Source organism: Myotis yumanensis, unplaced genomic scaffold, assembly GCF_028538775.1.
Source record: "Myotis yumanensis isolate MYYU_CA2020_CCGP unplaced genomic scaffold, mMyoYum1.0.hap1 SCAF_1, whole genome shotgun sequence".
Classification (NCBI taxonomy): domain Eukaryota; kingdom Metazoa; phylum Chordata; class Mammalia; order Chiroptera; family Vespertilionidae; genus Myotis; species Myotis yumanensis.
The window spans coordinates 210,327,313-210,344,821 of NW_027223752.1; the positions used below are offsets into that span (position 1 = coordinate 210,327,313).

Sequence of the window (17,509 nt, forward strand, 5' to 3'; positions counted from 1 at the left end):
GCCATCTGTGCGCTTTTTGTAAAATCCAGTTTTAGCAGGAGGTCTGCTAAGTCAGTTGAACCAGAACCCCCTGCCCTTGATATCTGATGTCTCGTCACCCTCAGTATCTGATCAACGTCCTCATCGTCCACCATCGTCCACAAGAACCCTGTTAGATTGGTTTAGCCAGAACTGCCCACTTCCCTTGCCTCTGATGTTTCTCTTAGTGATTTTCCATCCACTGACCTCCACCCTGTTCCTGGATATACATTCCCACTTGCCCATGTTGTATTGGGGTTGAGTCCAGTCTCTCTCCCTGACTCTCAAATCCCATTGCAGTGGTCCCTAACCCTATCACAACGGTCCTGCATGAAGCCTGCCATACCATCTTTAAAAGAGGCATTGGACTTTTTCTTTTCTTCAGTAAAATCCGAGATATGTCCATGTCAGAGTTGTCACTGAAGCTGCCAGCCAAGCACAGGGTTTAGGCCTGGGCTATAGGCTCCAAGGACGAGAGTAATCATGTCCCAGACAGAGTTTCCATCTTCCTGAATCTGCTACACTCACCACCCAGAGTGGGAACTAACCAAACACCAGAAACAACTACGAAAGCACACTTATGCCCATTGAGGCTCCACAGGGTAAGACAGGAAACATTTCTAGCCTTTGACTTCAAAGATGTAACTGAGCAGGCATAGCCAAGTGTCTAACCCCATTTATGAAAAAGTAACTTTTGAAATTTTATTGAAGGCACCTTTTGCAAAGTCTGTTTCTACTTGTGACTCTGTTCACTTTTCTCAGATAATGATTGGAACGGTTATTGAGATATAATTTACGTGTCATAGCTCACCACTTTCAAGTGTACAATTCAGTGGTCATTAATATATTTACAGACTTGTGCCAACTCTCACCATAATCTAAAATAAACTTCCATCACTCCAAAGGAAGTCCTGTATCCTTTCAGCAGTCCAGCCCTAGGCAGCCACTAATCTCCTTTGTGTCTCTACAAATTTGCCTTTTCTAGATATTTTATATAAATGGGATCATACAATGGGTGCTCTTTTGTGACTACCTTTTTTGACTTACCATAATGTTCTTGATGTTAGTCTATGATGTAGTTTATATAAGTACTCCATTCCTTTTTATTGATGAGTAATAAATCATTGTGTGGACTTTGTTTTTCTGTTTTGTTATCATTCCTCGGTTGATGAACATTTGGTTTGTTTCCACATTCTGGCTATTATGAGCAATGCTGCAATGAATATTTGTGTACAAGTCTTGGCATGGAAATATCTTTCATTTCCCTTTGGTACAATAGATTTGCTGGGTCATATGGTAACTCAATGTTGAACATTTAAGGAACGAATTTCCTATCAATTTATTCCCCAAAGGACTTTTCTTAGCCCATATTCTGTTATTTTCAGTGTTTACATAACACTGTTTCTTTAACCATTATCTCCATTCATTTAACGAACATGTATTAAGTGTCTAGTGCAGTGATGGCGAACCTATGACACGCGTGTCAGAGGTGACACGCGAACTCATTTTTTTGGTTGATTTTTCTTTGTTAAATGGCATTTAAATATATAAAATAAATATCAAAAACATAAGTCTTTGTTTTACTATGGTTGCAAATATCAAAAAATTTCTATATGTGACACGGCACCAGAGTTAAGTTAGGGTTTTTCAAAATGCTGACACGCCGAGCTCAAAAGGTTCGCCATCACTGGTCTAGTGCGTGCTGGGAAATGTGCTAGGTTCTAGGGAGACTATGGTGGACTAGATAGTCATTGATTCTGTCTCTCCCAGATCTTCTGTCTCTCTCAGATCTTACTGTCTGGCAGGGGAGGCAGGGAAGTATATAACGATATTAAGTTAGTATGAGATATGCTAGAATAGAGGAAATACAGTGTACAATGGTGTTTATAGGAGAGATACCTGCCATTTCTTCTTATTTGGTGTTTTAGCAATTTAGATGAAAGGATTTAATGTTCCTCATTGATTTCCAGTAGTTGGTATTACCAGTTGTTGATATTTTAGAGCCTGATTTTTTTATACTAAGATTCCTAATATTGTTATGTCTGGGTAATCTATTTTTAAAAAAAATATATTTTTATTGATTTCAGAGATGAAGGGAAGAGGAAGAGAGAGATGGAAACATCAGTGAGAGAGACACATTGACTGGCTGCCTCCTGCACACCCCCTACTGGGGATAGAGCCCACAACCGGGTCATGTGCCCTGACTAGGAATTGAACCCGGGGCCTCATGGTCCATGGGACAACACTCAATCCACTGAGCCACAGCAGCCGGGCCAGAGAATCAATTTTTATTAAATATCCATAGTACAGATTGTATATTTAAAAAGAACATGAAAGAGTAATTGATAATAACTGTTAGAAACCTTTTAACATCCTTTAAAATGTTTGAGAAGAGAATAGCTAGCATGGTGCTTGATAAACACTGTAGTATTTAAAGAAAATGTTTATTGAATGAATAAAAGTGTGAGTATACATATATATTCAGATTTTTCATGCTCCATAAAAGTATGAAATTGTCAGACAGTAGGCTCATCTTCTTCCTTGTTGCCTTCCTCTCCGTATTTTTTGCCAGGATATGGCACAGAGCTGTACACACACACAGAGGATGAGCACTGAGTGACTAAATGAGTGGATTTTATGGATTTTAGCTTCACACTTGACCATGCAGATTGATTATGAACGAAGTTGACTGCAACACTTTCTTTGATTTCTAGGACTTGTCACAAGGCTGCGGTACCCAGTCAGTGCAAAGGAGAAGAAGGCACCCACCACTGCGGGATTCAGCTACGGTAACTCGTGTTGTCGTTGCCCTGCAAGGTTTCCTTGAAAAAAGGCCACCATCGCAAGGCCAGTTTAGATGTGTAGCATGCCACACCGTGGAACTGTTTTTAGAAGTTTTGTAGTCTGGGTTTTTAGATGATTATACTGAACAGCTGTCGTTACCCTCGGTTTTCTGTTTTCATCATAGTCATAATTCAGCAGAAAACTCTCTGTCAGTGGGAAATTAGTCACCATCTTACATCTAAATGAATCAGAGCCTTTCCTGGCTTTCACTGGCTTTGTTGGTTACTCCCAGAAAAGTAAGGATGGTGATAACAGAGAAGGCATCCCACTTGATTGTCTTTGTTGCTTCCGGCAGAAACCTTTTAAACAGCAGGTTAAATTAATTCCAGACTTGCTGGAATTGGAAACAAGACAAAACAACAAAAAAATAAGAGGGGAAAGAGTGGTAAAGGAGGAATTTTTTTTTAAGGTTTAACTTTCAAGCTCTGTTATTATCAGCCTATTTATTATGCAGCATCTTCTTGCCTTCTTCAGTTCACTTTGCTTGTATTGTGACAACTTAGAAAGAGGTACATCTTCCTCGGAGGGTGGAAAGCCACCATTTGCGGTTAAATTTTTTTTTTTATCGGGGTGACACTGGTTAACAAAAGGTGTAGGTTTCAGGTGCACAATTCTGCAACACGTCATCTGCACACTGTATTGTGTGTTCACACTCCAAGTCAAGTCTCTGTCCATCACCATTTATCCTCCTATACTCTCCTCCAACTCCCCCTCCCCCTGACAGTCACCGCACTGTTGTCCATGTCCATCACACATGTGCAGTTTCGATGCAGGCTGCAAGTTTGCTCTGTCTCACCAGTCATTGTATTATCCTGTGACTGTGAGATGGACATTGGTTATCATTCTTTATTTCCCACTGATTTGTGCTGTGTTCTCCTTATGAGATTTTATCACTTTCCCCATTTGTCTCACAGAAAAATGGGAGATCAACCCTTCAGAGCTGACCTTTATGAGGGAGCTGGGGAGTGGACTGTTTGGAGTGGTGAGGCTTGGCAAGTGGCGGGCTCAGTACAAAGTAGCGATCAAAGCTATTCGGGAAGGCGCGATGTGTGAGGAAGATTTTATAGAAGAAGCTAAAGTGATGATGTAAGTTACTGTGTTCTTTCCGGTTCCCCTTTTTGCATTAGAGTCCCCTCCCCAGCATGAGCCCCGGTGGTTTCTTTTCCTGTAGTAACTGTGTGTGCGCACGACTTCCCTCCCAGGAAACTGACACACCCGAAGTTAGTGCAGCTTTATGGTGTATGCACCCAGCAGAAGCCAATTTACATCGTTACCGAGTTCATGGAGAGGGGCTGCCTTCTGAATTTCCTCCGACAGAGACAAGGGCATTTTAGTAGAGATGTGCTGCTGAGCATGTGTCAAGATGTGTGTGAAGGGATGGAGTACCTGGAGAGAAACAGCTTCATCCACAGAGATCTGGTAAATTATGAATTATCCGATTCCCCTTCATTGTCCAAATTCCTTCGTAACGTGGGGTCCGCCAATGAGCAATGATCTGTTAATACCCAATTTTTGTTCTCATCAATATTTCACTATTATTTTAAAACTTGGTAAGTTTAATGTGCCATAATTTTAACAGAAAGATCTTTTTAAAATCTAATATTATACACTAGAGCAGTGGTTCTCAACCTTCCTAATGCCACGACCCTTTAATACAGATCTTCATGTTGTGGTGACCCCCAACCATAAAATTATTTTTGTTGCTACTCCATAACTGTAATTTTGCTACTGTTATGAATCGTAAAGTAAATATCTGATATGCAGGATGTATTTTCATTGTTACAAATTGAACATAATTAAAGCATAGTGATTAATCACAAAAACAATATGTAATTATATATGTGTTTTCCGATGGTCTTAGGCGACCCCTGTGAAAGGGTCATTCGACCCACAGGTTGAGAACCACTGCACTAGAGGTCTGGTGCATGAATTCGTGCACGGGTGGGGTCCGGCTGGCCTGCCCCAATGGGGGCTGATTGGGTTGGGCTGGGGATGAGGGAGGGGACACGGGAGGTTGGCTGGCCAGCCTCACCCCTGATTGGGGTGAGCGGGGCTGGCCAGGGGCAGGGGCCATGGGTAGTTGGCTGGCGGACTCTGTCCCTGATTGGGGTCGGGGGACTGGTGGGGGAGAGGGGCCAGCCAGTGGGAGGGGCTGTGGGTGGTTGGCCGGCTGGCCCCCACCCTTGATCGAGGTGAGGGGGCCCGCTCGGGGGCAGGGCTGGCTGGGGGATAGGGCTGTGGGAGGTTGGGGGGGCAGGGGCTGGGCTGATCGGGGCCCAGATGGGGCCCATTGGCCGCCACAGTGCACGTCATAGTAACCAGTCGTCTGGTCATTCTGCCGTTCCAGTTGCTGGGCTTTTATATATATAGATAATTACATAGGCAGTTGTATAAATAATACATAATGACATAGGTAATATGTCCCAGCAAGCTACCATACATAGATTCTTTGATCTCCATAAGAATCTCATGAAATAGCTAATCATGATAGTGTTTCTGACCATCATTCTTTTATAGATAAGAAAATTAGCTTTAAGAGACCTGAAACAACTTGCAAATGGTGATAAATTAGGAAGTTAAGCTTGACTCATGTTTTAACTAAATACTAAGCTGTTTTCCACCTTACACACTATCAGCAGAAATGATATAACAGAAATCCTTGCTTTATTTTTTTTAATCTCTCAAAAGATGGAAACCATGTTAATTCCTGAAAATACCAGAAAAGTAAATCTTTTATTATTGGTTCTAAATGATTGTGATGGAGACACTTCTTAATTTTTACTCTCTCTTACTCATTTGCCCTCTCTGTCTCATTCTTTTCTTTCTCTTTTCCTTCTCTGCTTTTTCTCCCAAATGTGTCTATTGGTAGAACCACCAGTTCCCTAAAAGCACAATTTCATTCTCTGCTTTTTTTTCAGTTTTGACTTTTTTAGATTCCACTTGTAAGTGACATCCAACGTACCTGTCCATGCATATTGTCACAAATGCCAGGATATCTTTCTTTCTCATGGGCTGAATAATATTCATTGTATATATACTGCATCTTTTTAAAAATCTGCTCATTCATTGATGAACATTTGGGTTGTTTCCATATCTTGGCTAATGTGAATAATGCTGCAATAAACATGGGTATTCATGTATCTCATCAAAATCTTGTTTTCATTTCTTTTGAGTATACAGCCAGAAGTAAAATTGCTAGATCATTCGGTAGATCTCTTTTTAACTTTTTGTTTCCATAGTGGTTGGACTCATTTAAATCCCATTAATTTACATGCACAAGGGTTCCCGTTTCACCGTATCCTTGCCTGCTCTTGTTGTCTCTTGTCTTCTTGATGATAGCCATTCTAACAGGTGTAAAGAAATATCTCATTGCCAAACCGGTTTGGCTCAGTGGATAGAGCGTCGGCCTGCAGACTGAAAGGTCCCAGGTTCGATTCCGGTCAGGGGCATGTACCTTGGTTGCGGGCACATCCCCAGTGGGGGGGTGTACAGGAGGCAGCTGGTCGATGTTTCTCTCTCATCGATGTTTCTAACTCTCTATCCCTCTCCCTTCCTCTCTGTAAAAAATCAATAAAAAATATTTTAAAAAAAAGAAAAAGAAATATCTCATTGTGATTCTGATTTGCATTTCTCTGATGATAGTGGATGTTGAATATCTTTTCATGTTCCTGATGGCCATTTTGATGTCTTTGGAAAAATACCTATTTAGTTCTTCTGCCAATTTTTAAATTGGTTTGTTGTTCTTTAAATATTTTGAATATTAACCCCTTATCCAATATGTGGTTTGCAAACATTTTTTCTCATTATGTAGGCTGTCATTTCATTTTGTTGATTATTACTTTTGCCATCCAAAAGCTCTTGAGTTTGATGCAGTCCCATTTGCTGATTTTTGCTTTTGTTGTTTGTATTTTTGGTGTTATGCAAAAAAATAAATAAATAAATTGCCAAGACCAATATTAATGAGTTTCTTCCCCATGTTTTCTAGGAGTTTTATGGTATCAGGTATTATGTTTAAGTCTGATCCATTTCGAGTTAATTTTTGTGAGTTGTGTGAGATAGAGGTTCAATTTCACTGTTGTATATGTGTTTCTCCAGTTTTCCTAGCACCATTTGTTGAAGAGACTATTCATCCATAATTGGGTATTCTTGGCTCCCTTGTGGCATATTAGTTGACTGTAAATGCCAGGATTTAATTCTAGGTTCTCTGATCTGTTCCATGGTCTATTTTATGCCAGTACCATACTGTTTTTATTACTGTGGCTTTGTAGTATAGATTAAAATCAAGAAGGGTGATACCTCTGGCTATGTTCTTTTTTTCTTTGGCTGTGCAGTGTCTTTTGTGGTTCCACACAAATTTTAAGATCATTTCTTCTATTTCTATGAGGAATACCTTTGGTATTTTGATGGGGATTGTATTGAATTTGTAAATTACTTTGGATGGTATAACCATTTCAATAATATTTATTCTTCCAATCTATGAATTTGGGATGTCTTTCCATTTGTTTGTTTCTTCTTTTATTTCTTTCAGCAAAATCTTGTGTTTTCATTGTACAGATCTTACACTTCCTTGGTTAAATTTATTCCTAAGTATTTTATTGGTTTTGATGCTATTGTGAATGAGATAGTTTTTTTAAATTTTTTTTTTTGATGCTTCATCATTAGTGTAAAAGAATGCCACTGGTTTCTATAAGTTGATTTTATAACTGGCCACTTTACTGATTAATTCCACAGTTTTTTGATTGACTTTGGAATTTTCTATATGTAAAATCATATTGTTAGCAAATAGTGACAATTTTACTTCTTCCTTCCTGATTTTAGACAGAGAGGAAGAGGGATGGGAGAGTGAGAGAAGCATTGATGTGTGAAAGAAACATTGATTGGTTGCCTCCTGTGGTTAGGGGAATCCCACTCCCACACAGTTAAAAATCTGTGTATAACTTTTGACTCTCCCAGATCTTAACTGCTAATAGCCTACTGTTGACTAGAAACCTTACCAATAACATACAGTCAATTAATACATATTTTATATGTATTATTTACTGTATTCTTACAATAAAATAAATTAGTAAAAAATCTTAAGAAAACTAGAGGCCCGATGCACAAAATTCATGCAAGAGTAGGCCTTCCTTCCCCAGGCTGCCGGCACTGGCTTCCCTCTGGCACCCGGGACCCGGGGCTTCCCTCGCAGCCCCGGCTTTGTCCGGAAGGACGTCCGGTCTAATTAGCCTATTGCGCTTTTATTATTATAGATCATACAGAAGATAAAATACATTTATAGTACTGTATGTATTTATTGAAAAAAATTCATGTGTAAGTGGACCTGTATAGTTCAAACCCATGTTGTTCAAGGGTCAACTGTATGTTGGAGACATTTCCATAGGTGTACAAACAATTTTTGAAGAAACATTTCCTCCCTCTGCAGATGTTGACTGGGCCATACTAAACTTAATATAAACGGAACTTATATTTTCCCACTGTTATTGTAGAACTTTGTAACTAATATACCATTATAATGTTGTTTCCCAGGCTGCCAGAAATTGTCTAGTAAATGAGGCAGGAGTTGTGAAAGTATCTGATTTTGGAATGGCCAGGTAAGTCTGAGTGTATGTGAACATTTTTATCAATTTTGGATTAAATTAATGTGAGACTGTTACCTTTCCCTTAAAAGTACAGAAAGCCTGACTTTTTCTTGCAGTTTGACTGTCAGCTTCTTCCTCAGAAGCCTACATAAGTGCTGTTTTGAAACCACATGTTTTGTTACATTGGCAAAAATATTGGTAGTACCCATCATTTTTTATAGAGGAACTAATTGATTTTTCCACTTCTTAGTATTTTTTTATATAAGCTAATAAAATAAATTACTTGCATTTTGGAAGATTTCTTTGCTGAGTGTGTCCATTACTGTTAGCTGTGGCTTTTTCTCTGGTAAACAACTTGTTGAGAAATTATGATTGCTTAATGCTTTATTATGTGATGTTCACATTAGCATGTAGAATGAATAGCATGGGGATAATGTGCACGAATGAAGCAGAAAGGCAAGTTTGTTAGCTGGCTGTTTTGAGACAAATATATTCATGAAAATAAACGTGTGGATACTGTGTTAATTATTGTTAATCCTCTCCACTAGGTGGTGGTATAGCCTGTTAAATACACTACTTTCTTTTCTCCCTGGTGTGGATTAGATTTTTAGAACCTTTTGTTTTCACAGAAAACTGTTTTGGGGTATAGAATACCCAAATCTGTACTGTTTTTATTTGCTTAATTTTTATAATTTTAATTTGCCCTTCTATACTATAGTTTGTCTTTCTTTTGCTCTGTCCATTCATTCATCCATGTATCCATCATTAAGAAATTAGGTGCCTACTATGTTCCAGGCACAATGTTAGACTGAACCATAGAAGAGAGGAAGACATACGAGTCCCCAACCACAAGCAGCTTATATTCAAGAGTGGGGTGAGACATAGGACCTGAGACACACAAAGGGGGCAAACGCAGAGGACGGAGTGATGTGATGGAGCAGTGGTCAGCGGACTACGTCCCCTGGGCCAAATCTGACCCACCCTCTCTTTCTGTATGACCTGTGACTCAACAACATGTGCACATTTTTATTTTATATATATATATTTCAGAGAGGAAGGGAGCTAGATAGATAGAAACATTAGTGATGAGAGAGAATCATTGTTTGGCTGCCTCCTGCACGCCCCCTACTGGGGGGGATTGAGCCCGCAATCCAGGCATGTGCCCTTGGCTGGAATTGAACCTGGGACCCTTTAGTTCCAAGGCCAACGCTCTATCCACTGAGCCAGACCGGCTAGGGTTGCACATTTTTAAATGGTTGGGAAAGAATGAAAGGAACACAACACGTGAAAGTTCTCTGGCATTCAGGTGTCAGTGTCCATAAATAAAGTGCAGCTGGGTCACAGCCTTGCTTGTGCTTTTGTGTTGACTGTGGCTGCCTTCACAGCACGAAGGCAGCGTGGAGTGGCTGTGACAGAGACCGGCCTGCAAAATCGGAAATATTCATTATCTGGCCCTTTGCAGAAAAGTTTGCTGGCCCCTGTGACAGAGAGAGCCTGGCGTTGGGGGTGGGGCGGGTGCTGAGTGACGGAGGAAGGGAGGATTGATAGTACTCCAGAAGGCCTCTTTGAGACCCGGATATTTAAATGAAACCAAAAAGGCAGAAAGTAGCCAGTTCGGTGAAAACCTGAGGATGAAATATTCCAGGTGGAAGAGACAGCAAGTATAAAAGTTTGAAAGCTGGTGGAGGTGGAGGAGAGGATAGGTGGGATAAATGATGGTGGAAAAAAAAGAAAAGAATATATATATTTTTTAAAAGTTTGAAATCTGGCCATAACCGGTTTGGCTCAGTGGATAGAGCGTCGGCCTGCGGACCGAAAGGTCCTAGGTTCGATTCCGGTTAAGGGCATGTACCTTGGTTGCGGGCACATCCCCAGTAGGAGGTGTGCAGGAGGCAGCTGATCCAGCTGATCGATGTTTCTCTCTCATCGATGTTTCTAGCTCTCTATCTCTCTCCCTTCCTCTCTGTAAAAAATTAATAAAATATATTAAAAAAAAAAAAGTTTGAAATCTGGGACAAGCTTGGCCTGCTCAAGGAATTGAAAGAGCCAGGGTGGCTCGCCCATGGCCAGCGCAAAGAGCAATAATAAAGGGACGCAGGACCAGGCCATACAGGTCAAGGTTAGCTCCTAAGGGAATTCAGGACCAGGAAGGTTAGAAAGCTGTGTTACTGTCAACAGTGGGATCGGGACTGCTGGCAGTCAGGGCATGAATTACCCAGTGCTCTCGGTCTGCTTTGTATAAAGATGTTCTGTATCTGACAGGCGGTCCTTCAGTTTTACATGTTCCATTTTCGTATGGTTGGCTTTCAGAAAATCTGTGCTTTTGTGTCAGCCCCTCTAAAACACTCACTATACACTGAATTCAGACTCCCCTGATTGACAGACAAGTTGACCCAGACCATGGTGGCATTGTCACCATCTCTGTCTATACAGCAAAGGAGGCTGTGCGATTGTTTGAATATTTTCTCCAGGAACAAGGAGCCTTTAGAAATTAACTTTCTATGTTTATGTAATAAACAAACACATTCCTCTTGTAAATACATACTGAACACATTACAGAAAGGGCTGAAGTTCCCATGTGTACCATGCCAATCAAGGATGCTCCCAAGACATAGTCAGTGTTATCAGTTTGTATCTGTTCTTCCAGAAAGATATAAGTATGCTCCCTTAAAAAAATTATATAATAGTTAGTTGTTGTTGTTGGTGTGTGTGTGTGTATGTAGGAGCAATGTCATGGTTTATAAATATATATATTCCACCATTTACATATATCATTTTGCAATTTGCTTTTTTAAGTTGCTATAGTTTTGAATTGTGCGCTGTGGACTTGTGGGGGCTAAAAGCATGAGTGTCTCCAAATGCTTTTCACCACTTCCTTTAGCACAGCTTTGCTTTAGATGTTTTACAAGTGGGGCCTTTGGGTAAAACTTTGTAACAAAATTGCTCACAAAAGAAGTTTGTGAACTATTTTATTGTATTCTGCCTCTGTTGCTTATAAAAAAGAAAAGACAAAAGTGAAAGTACAGATACTAATGTCACAATCCATCCATTTCAAATAAATAAAGCTGAGATGGAAATCACCAGGCATGGCCACCAAAGCAAACATTTAGCTTCAACCGGATGCTTGTTGGACTTCAGTCAACTGTGTTTTTGATTCTAAGGCGGGGGCGGGGGGGGGGGGGGGGGAGGGGGGCAAGGACAGGTACTAAATGCAGATCAGAACTCAGAGGTGTAAACCGATGACGTGTCTTTCTTACTCTAGGTATGTTCTGGATGATCAGTACACAAGTTCTTCTGGTGCTAAATTTCCTGTGAAGTGGTGTCCACCTGAGGTGTTTAATTACAGCCGCTTTAGCAGCAAATCAGATGTCTGGTCATTCGGTAAGACCCACGGTCCGTTTTCCTTCAACTCTGCTCTGAAGGGGAAGTGATGCATCACTTGGTAATCTTGCCCCCTTCCAGGTGTTCTAATGTGGGAAGTATTCACTGAAGGCAGAATGCCCTTCGAGAAGAACACCAACTACGAAGTGGTAACCATGGTTACTCGCGGCCACCGCCTCTACCGGCCTAAGTTGGCGTCCAAATATGTCTATGACGTGATGCTGAGATGTTGGCAGGAGGTATAGAATTTTTTTGGTGCTTTTTATTTTTGATTCTTTAAAACATTTATGGATCTGGGCTTGGTAGATTAATAATGCATAGTCTTTATAGGGTAGTCTTTATTGCCCAGTGAGTTGTGGGTTGGTGCATGTTTTACATGGTTTGAAACTCTAGGTAGGAAGCCAAGTCTCTGGACTCAGTTCTGAATAATGAGAAGAAGAATGGGGAGAAGTGGAAAATGCTAAGAATTAAGATAATGAACTCAGGCTGCCCCACTACCGATGGGGACCCTGCCACAGTGGCCTGAGTTAGGGACCCAGGAAACAGCCTGGGGAAGGGGCCCTTCTTTCAGTGGGAGTCTCTTATAGTTGAAGTATCACTCTCACCAGTGAGGATTTCTTTCTCCAGCCCTCAACTTTCTCGGGTCTTTTCATTCACATTCTTTGGAAGTTTACCTTCCTCCTGCATTGAAATGTCATCTTATAGAAGAGACGGAAGACCCAAATGACTTTTGAAAGAATAATGATAATTAAAAGATAATAACATCCGCTCACATGTATCATATGCCAGGCCCTGTACTAAATGCTTCAGATTTATTTTTCAAAACTAACCCTTGGAGGTGACTCTGGATGGAACACCAAGACTCATGAAGTTGATGAGGCCCCCCAGCTACGGAGAACCCGAGTGCCATCCGACTCCAAAGCCTAGGCTCCCAGTCATTTGCTATAAGCCTCCTAAGAGCCTTGACTAGGATGGGCAGAGGCCTCTGGTCAGGGAGTGGTCAGGGGGAGAGAGGACAGCATGAGCAAAGGCAAGGAGTGGTAATGAACCTGGTGTGTGTAGTCGAGGGTGTGACTGAGCAGAGAGTCCATGTGAGCGTTTTCCAGGGAAATGAAATTGGGTCCCAAGGAGGTGGGGGGTGGCAGGTTATCTAGAGCACTGCTAATTAGCAGGACTCGATTTTGCAGGCAACGAGGAGCTCAGTCGGGCTCTTGAGTGGGGGCACAAAGCAGATGGTAGAACGCAGTCCAGCGGCAGTACATGCAGGCTAGACCAGACACTTTTGGAGACACCTGCGTGTTCCAGTCCCAAAGCAATGAGTCCCTTGCTCTAGTGCGCTATGTTATATGAGTTTGAGAAATCATTTTTGGAATAGATTCTGGAACCCACCGCTTCTCTTTGATTTTTAATTGTAGAAACCAGAGGGAAGGCCTTCCTTTGAAGATTTGCTGCGCACGATAGATGAACTAGTTGAGTGTGAAGAAACTTTTGGAAGATAAGTGGTGTTGTGACCGGTGACTTCCAGATTCCAAAGCACAAGGAAGAAATGGCACTTTGTAGCTAACTTTTAATTTATTTAGCACACGGATGTGTAGATTGTTTTACTGACAAACTGAAAACACCTAACGCATCTGCTTTTAGACCATCCTTAGCCCCGTGACTGAATCTTCCAGGTTATGGAAATGCTGCCTTAGAGATGGCGATGAAAAGCATTCTTACACACTCCACAGGGCTTCCGTGCCCACAGAGGGACCATGCCCAGGCCCCAGGGTTCACCCACTTGAGGGGTGCACAGGGGCCATGTTGGCTGGTGCCAGTGGAAGACCAGGGAGTTTGGGATGGGCAAGGGTGTTGGAGCCAGGCTCCAGCAACCCATCTCTTCCCTTTCACTTCCACAGAAATCTGGGCCTGGGGCACTGTCTCATGTGGGTTCTGGAGGAACCAGCGACCACATTGGATATGTACCCATCTTTTGTTTTGAAAACATCTGTTTTTAAGACTGCCATTAGTATTACATTACAAAACATTTGTACCCTGTCTATATTGTAAATATATATAATATATAAAGTTATATATTTATAAGAAACATGAGTTGTCTTTTGTTTTTTTATTATTTTTAATCCTTACCCAACGATATGTTTTTACTGATATTTTGAGAGGAAGGGAAAGAGAGAGAGAGAGAAACATTGATGTGAGAGAGAAACACTAACCGGTTGCCTCCCGTATGCACACCGACCAGGAATTGAACCCACAACCTAGGTATGCCCTGATCAGGAACTGAACCCGCAACATTTTGGTGTATAGGATGATACTCCAACCAACTGCGCCACCCTGCCAGGGCATGAGTTGTTTTTTAATTGAAACTTTGAGTTCTATAGTATATGAGCTAACCTTCTTAGGCCTTGGGGTGGTGCCTTATAGCTGTCCATTCCATTTATCCTGGAGATTAACTATTTCTTACTGAAGAGAACAAAGTTTGGACTCTTCTATCACGAATGCCCTCTCCTCACTTAGGTAGACATGTTTGGGCTAAGTGACCCTCCCTCTGGTGTTGGAGTTAGTTGACAATCAATAGGCTGCCCCGCTGTAAGCAAGACTTGGGGGCAAGCTCCAGTTCTGGCAGAGAGACCAGGAAAAAAGTAGAACATCATGTATTGAGCGGCCCGCGATGGTTTTCAGGAGGCCTTCTTTCACATGGGTTCCTGGGTCAGAGAATCGTCTATTACAGCCTCGCGGTAGACCCTGCGATGGAGTTTGTTTGAGTAGGTTTCTGACCCTTAGGATCTCTGACTTAGACGCCTGCTGAGGGAAAGCCATCATTTGTCCTCAGGAGCCCAGGGGAAAGCAACACAGTCTCCGTCATCAACAGCAGAGGCCAGGGACTGCCCCGCACGTGACTCTTCCTATGGTGTGGGTAGGAAACCAAAGAAGACACAGGCCTTCAGGAGTCCCATCCGCCCTGCAGACGCCCAGGTGTCCCGGTGCTGGGGAGCCCGTGGGAACACACAGCTGTTGCTGGCTGCTCTGAGCAGCACCTCCCCTGCGACCTTCGGTCAGTCCATCCTCTGAAGGCGGTCTCCCGTCCTTCCTGATCCCCCCTAGAATGGAAAAATATAAAAGTAACTCTCCTCAGTGTTGTCACAGTCTGTTTGCCACCTGCCTCCTCATCTTCCTGTTTAGCTGTACCCCCGTCACAAAAACACACACACCTTTTAACCGAATCGCAGCTCATGCAAGGAGTGGATCACGTTCGAGTCATACCCCACTCGCACTGTCACACTTCTCATTCCTCCCTCCCTCACCTTGACTCCTCCCCCCTCCCCGTCCCATCCCAACCTTCCCTTTTCACCTCGAGGAGCTGAGTTCAAGGCGCTGGGTGGCCTGGAAGAGAGTGAGGAGAAACACAGCCCTTGCAATGACTGTTCTAGAGACCCTGGATGTGGAAGACAAGGTGAGTCATACCTGGTAGCATGTTTTTCAGAAATCTTTCAATATGTCACTAAAACTTAAAAGAAAAAAGTTTTTACATAGGAGCATAGCTAAGGCAAGAGGTGAAGTAAAAATAGAAGAATCCACCCAGAATGTGCAGAGATCTTAATCTGTGAGGCAGGAAATAGGAAGGGCACAGTGAATGTGCTGCCTCTTCATCTGAGTTGTTCCCTTTGGCTTCAGTTGATTTTTATGTATATTTTCCAATGGGATGAAGTGAAGCCCATGGGTGCATTGTTTTTTGTGGGTTTTTTTGGGTGCATTGTTTACAGTTACATTGTTTTTATATTTTCTGGCCATCCTCTAGTCACCTTTTATGGGTACAATTTTACTGGTTGCAACCCTCCCCCCCCCCCCCCCCCCCCAAATTAAAAGTTTCCTCTAATAGTCCCTGCAGTGTCTGTACCGAGTGGGAGGACAGAACATTCTAGAGAGACTGTGTCCTCCAAAACCTACAATCTAATTCTGTTTCTGCCACCAAGCATGTCCCTTGTCCTCCACTTCCAGGTCCTTCCCTGTCCTGGGAGGGCAGTTGGATTTGATGATTTTTCAGGACCCTTTTACCCAAATGTTGTGATTTCTTGAAAATGTTGTTTGCTGGCGTCGCCCACACAGTTGGGAATGAGAGGCGAGTGGCTGGCGCCGCCCTCAGAGATCTGGATGCAGATTGTTGCACTTTCTTATGTAGGCCACCGGCCGCCATTCACACGCGTCTGAGGTTTCAGAACAGGAAAATAGGTGGGGTTAACCTTGCCCACGAGAAGCATCTTGGCGGAGCTATGATTTCAGTTGAAAGATGTGTTTTTGTGACGGGAGCACCGCCGGCGAGCTGAAGGCTGGTTTGTGTGCTCCGGGCAGCGGTGCAGCCATGATCCTTTCCACCTGTGAGTAAGATGGCTTTGTCGCTGGGCTTCAGGCTTGTTTTGTTCTGGGCACGATACTGGTTCTTGAACACCAGAAGGCGTTTTCTCTAGGGCATTGGGCTGGTGACATTTTGAGGATCCTTTCCCCAGATGGGACAGGGTCTTGTTTGTTATTTAAATAATCATTGTGGTGATATCATTTTAGTAAATGCTCAACAATGAGAGAATGCAAAAGAAAGCAAAACAAAAAACAGTGTCCTTAAGTCCTCATGAGAGAAATTCCGTTTGAAAGGTGACTGTTTTTTAGAACGATGTCTAGTGTCAACAACTTGGCTGAAGGCGAGAAGACCAAGTTCTAGTTCTGGGTCTGCTGCAGCCCAGGTGGGTCACCTGTGGCAACTTCTTTATACCAGGTTCTGTTTTCTCCTTCCTATTGATTTTAGAGAGAGAAAGAGGATGGGAGGGAGGGAGGAGGAGAAAAAGAGAGAGCGATTTGTTGTTCCACGTATTTGTGCGTTCACTGGTCGATTCTTGTATGAGCCCTGATTAGGGATCGACCCCACAACCTTGCTGTATTGAGATGAGACTCTAACCAGCTGAGCTACCTGGCCAAGGCCTGTATCAGGTTCTCATCTATAAAATGGTGACTCTCTTTCTTGCCCACCTTCCAACAAGACATCATAAAGAAACGATAGATAAAAAGGGCACATCCTTCCTGAGCTTCATTTGAAGTTGCTTTGGAAGACTGTTCAGTCCCGTGTGCAGTTTTTGGAAATGCTTATTAATTTAGCTCAGAGGGCCTTATCATGCAAATAATTAAAACTACGGGAGAAAAATAGCCTTTGATCTTAATTCTGAATGACGAAGGAACCAAGCTTTTAACAAAGCTCATTCACATCAGATTAAAGCAAAGGCCAGCTAACAAAATTTTTACATTTCTGATTTTTAAGTGGCAGCAGGAGGAAAGGGATTGCAATTTTAAAATGTTATCTGTTTAAGCCAAATCACCTCATAGGACCCAACACTAGTTGGAAGAATTTGTAAAAAACTAAACCCGGTTATTTCAGTTAACTGATCAGAATATAAGTTAGGGTCTTAATCTTCTGGTAGATAAACATGGGCTGCCTGTTATCGGGAATGCAGGCCAAGCAGAGCCAGGCAGAAAGCGCTCAGAGGCAGCAACCTCTCCCGCCTCCCCCAGTGGCAAGACTGAGATGAACAGTGACTTAATAAAAACCTTTTTATTAAAAGCTATGTGAGCATCTGCTCTTCATTTCTCATGAGGTCAGAACTAGAGAGAAGGCTGTAAATTGCAATGGGAAAGGTTAGGTTGTA

The 17,509-nt window shown here is 42.3% G+C and overlaps 2 protein-coding genes across 4 annotated transcripts in view; both read left to right on the forward strand.

Annotated features, from left to right (window-relative positions):
• The window catches only part of TEC (tec protein tyrosine kinase), a 118,910-nt gene extending 105,009 nt beyond the window's left edge, over positions 1-13,901 (forward strand). For all 3 annotated transcript variants that reach the window (XM_070397006.1, XM_070397016.1, XM_070397025.1), the window contains 7 exons: positions 2,733-2,807; positions 3,777-3,948; positions 4,065-4,281; positions 8,389-8,453; positions 11,704-11,822; positions 11,904-12,061; positions 13,238-13,901. In XM_070397006.1, the coding sequence (XP_070253107.1) occupies positions 2,733-2,807; positions 3,777-3,948; positions 4,065-4,281; positions 8,389-8,453; positions 11,704-11,822; positions 11,904-12,061; positions 13,238-13,321 (890 nt within the window). In that variant the 3' untranslated portion in view covers positions 13,322-13,901. The remainder of the gene's footprint in view (positions 1-2,732; positions 2,808-3,776; positions 3,949-4,064; positions 4,282-8,388; positions 8,454-11,703; positions 11,823-11,903; positions 12,062-13,237) is intronic.
• Positions 13,902-16,100: 2,199 nt separating this feature from the next.
• TXK (TXK tyrosine kinase) overlaps positions 16,101-17,509 on the forward strand; it is a 60,283-nt gene continuing 58,874 nt past the window's right edge. The window contains exon 1 of the mRNA XM_070397039.1: positions 16,101-16,195. Within this exon, the coding sequence (XP_070253140.1) occupies positions 16,108-16,195 (88 nt within the window). The 5' untranslated portion in view covers positions 16,101-16,107. The remainder of the gene's footprint in view (positions 16,196-17,509) is intronic.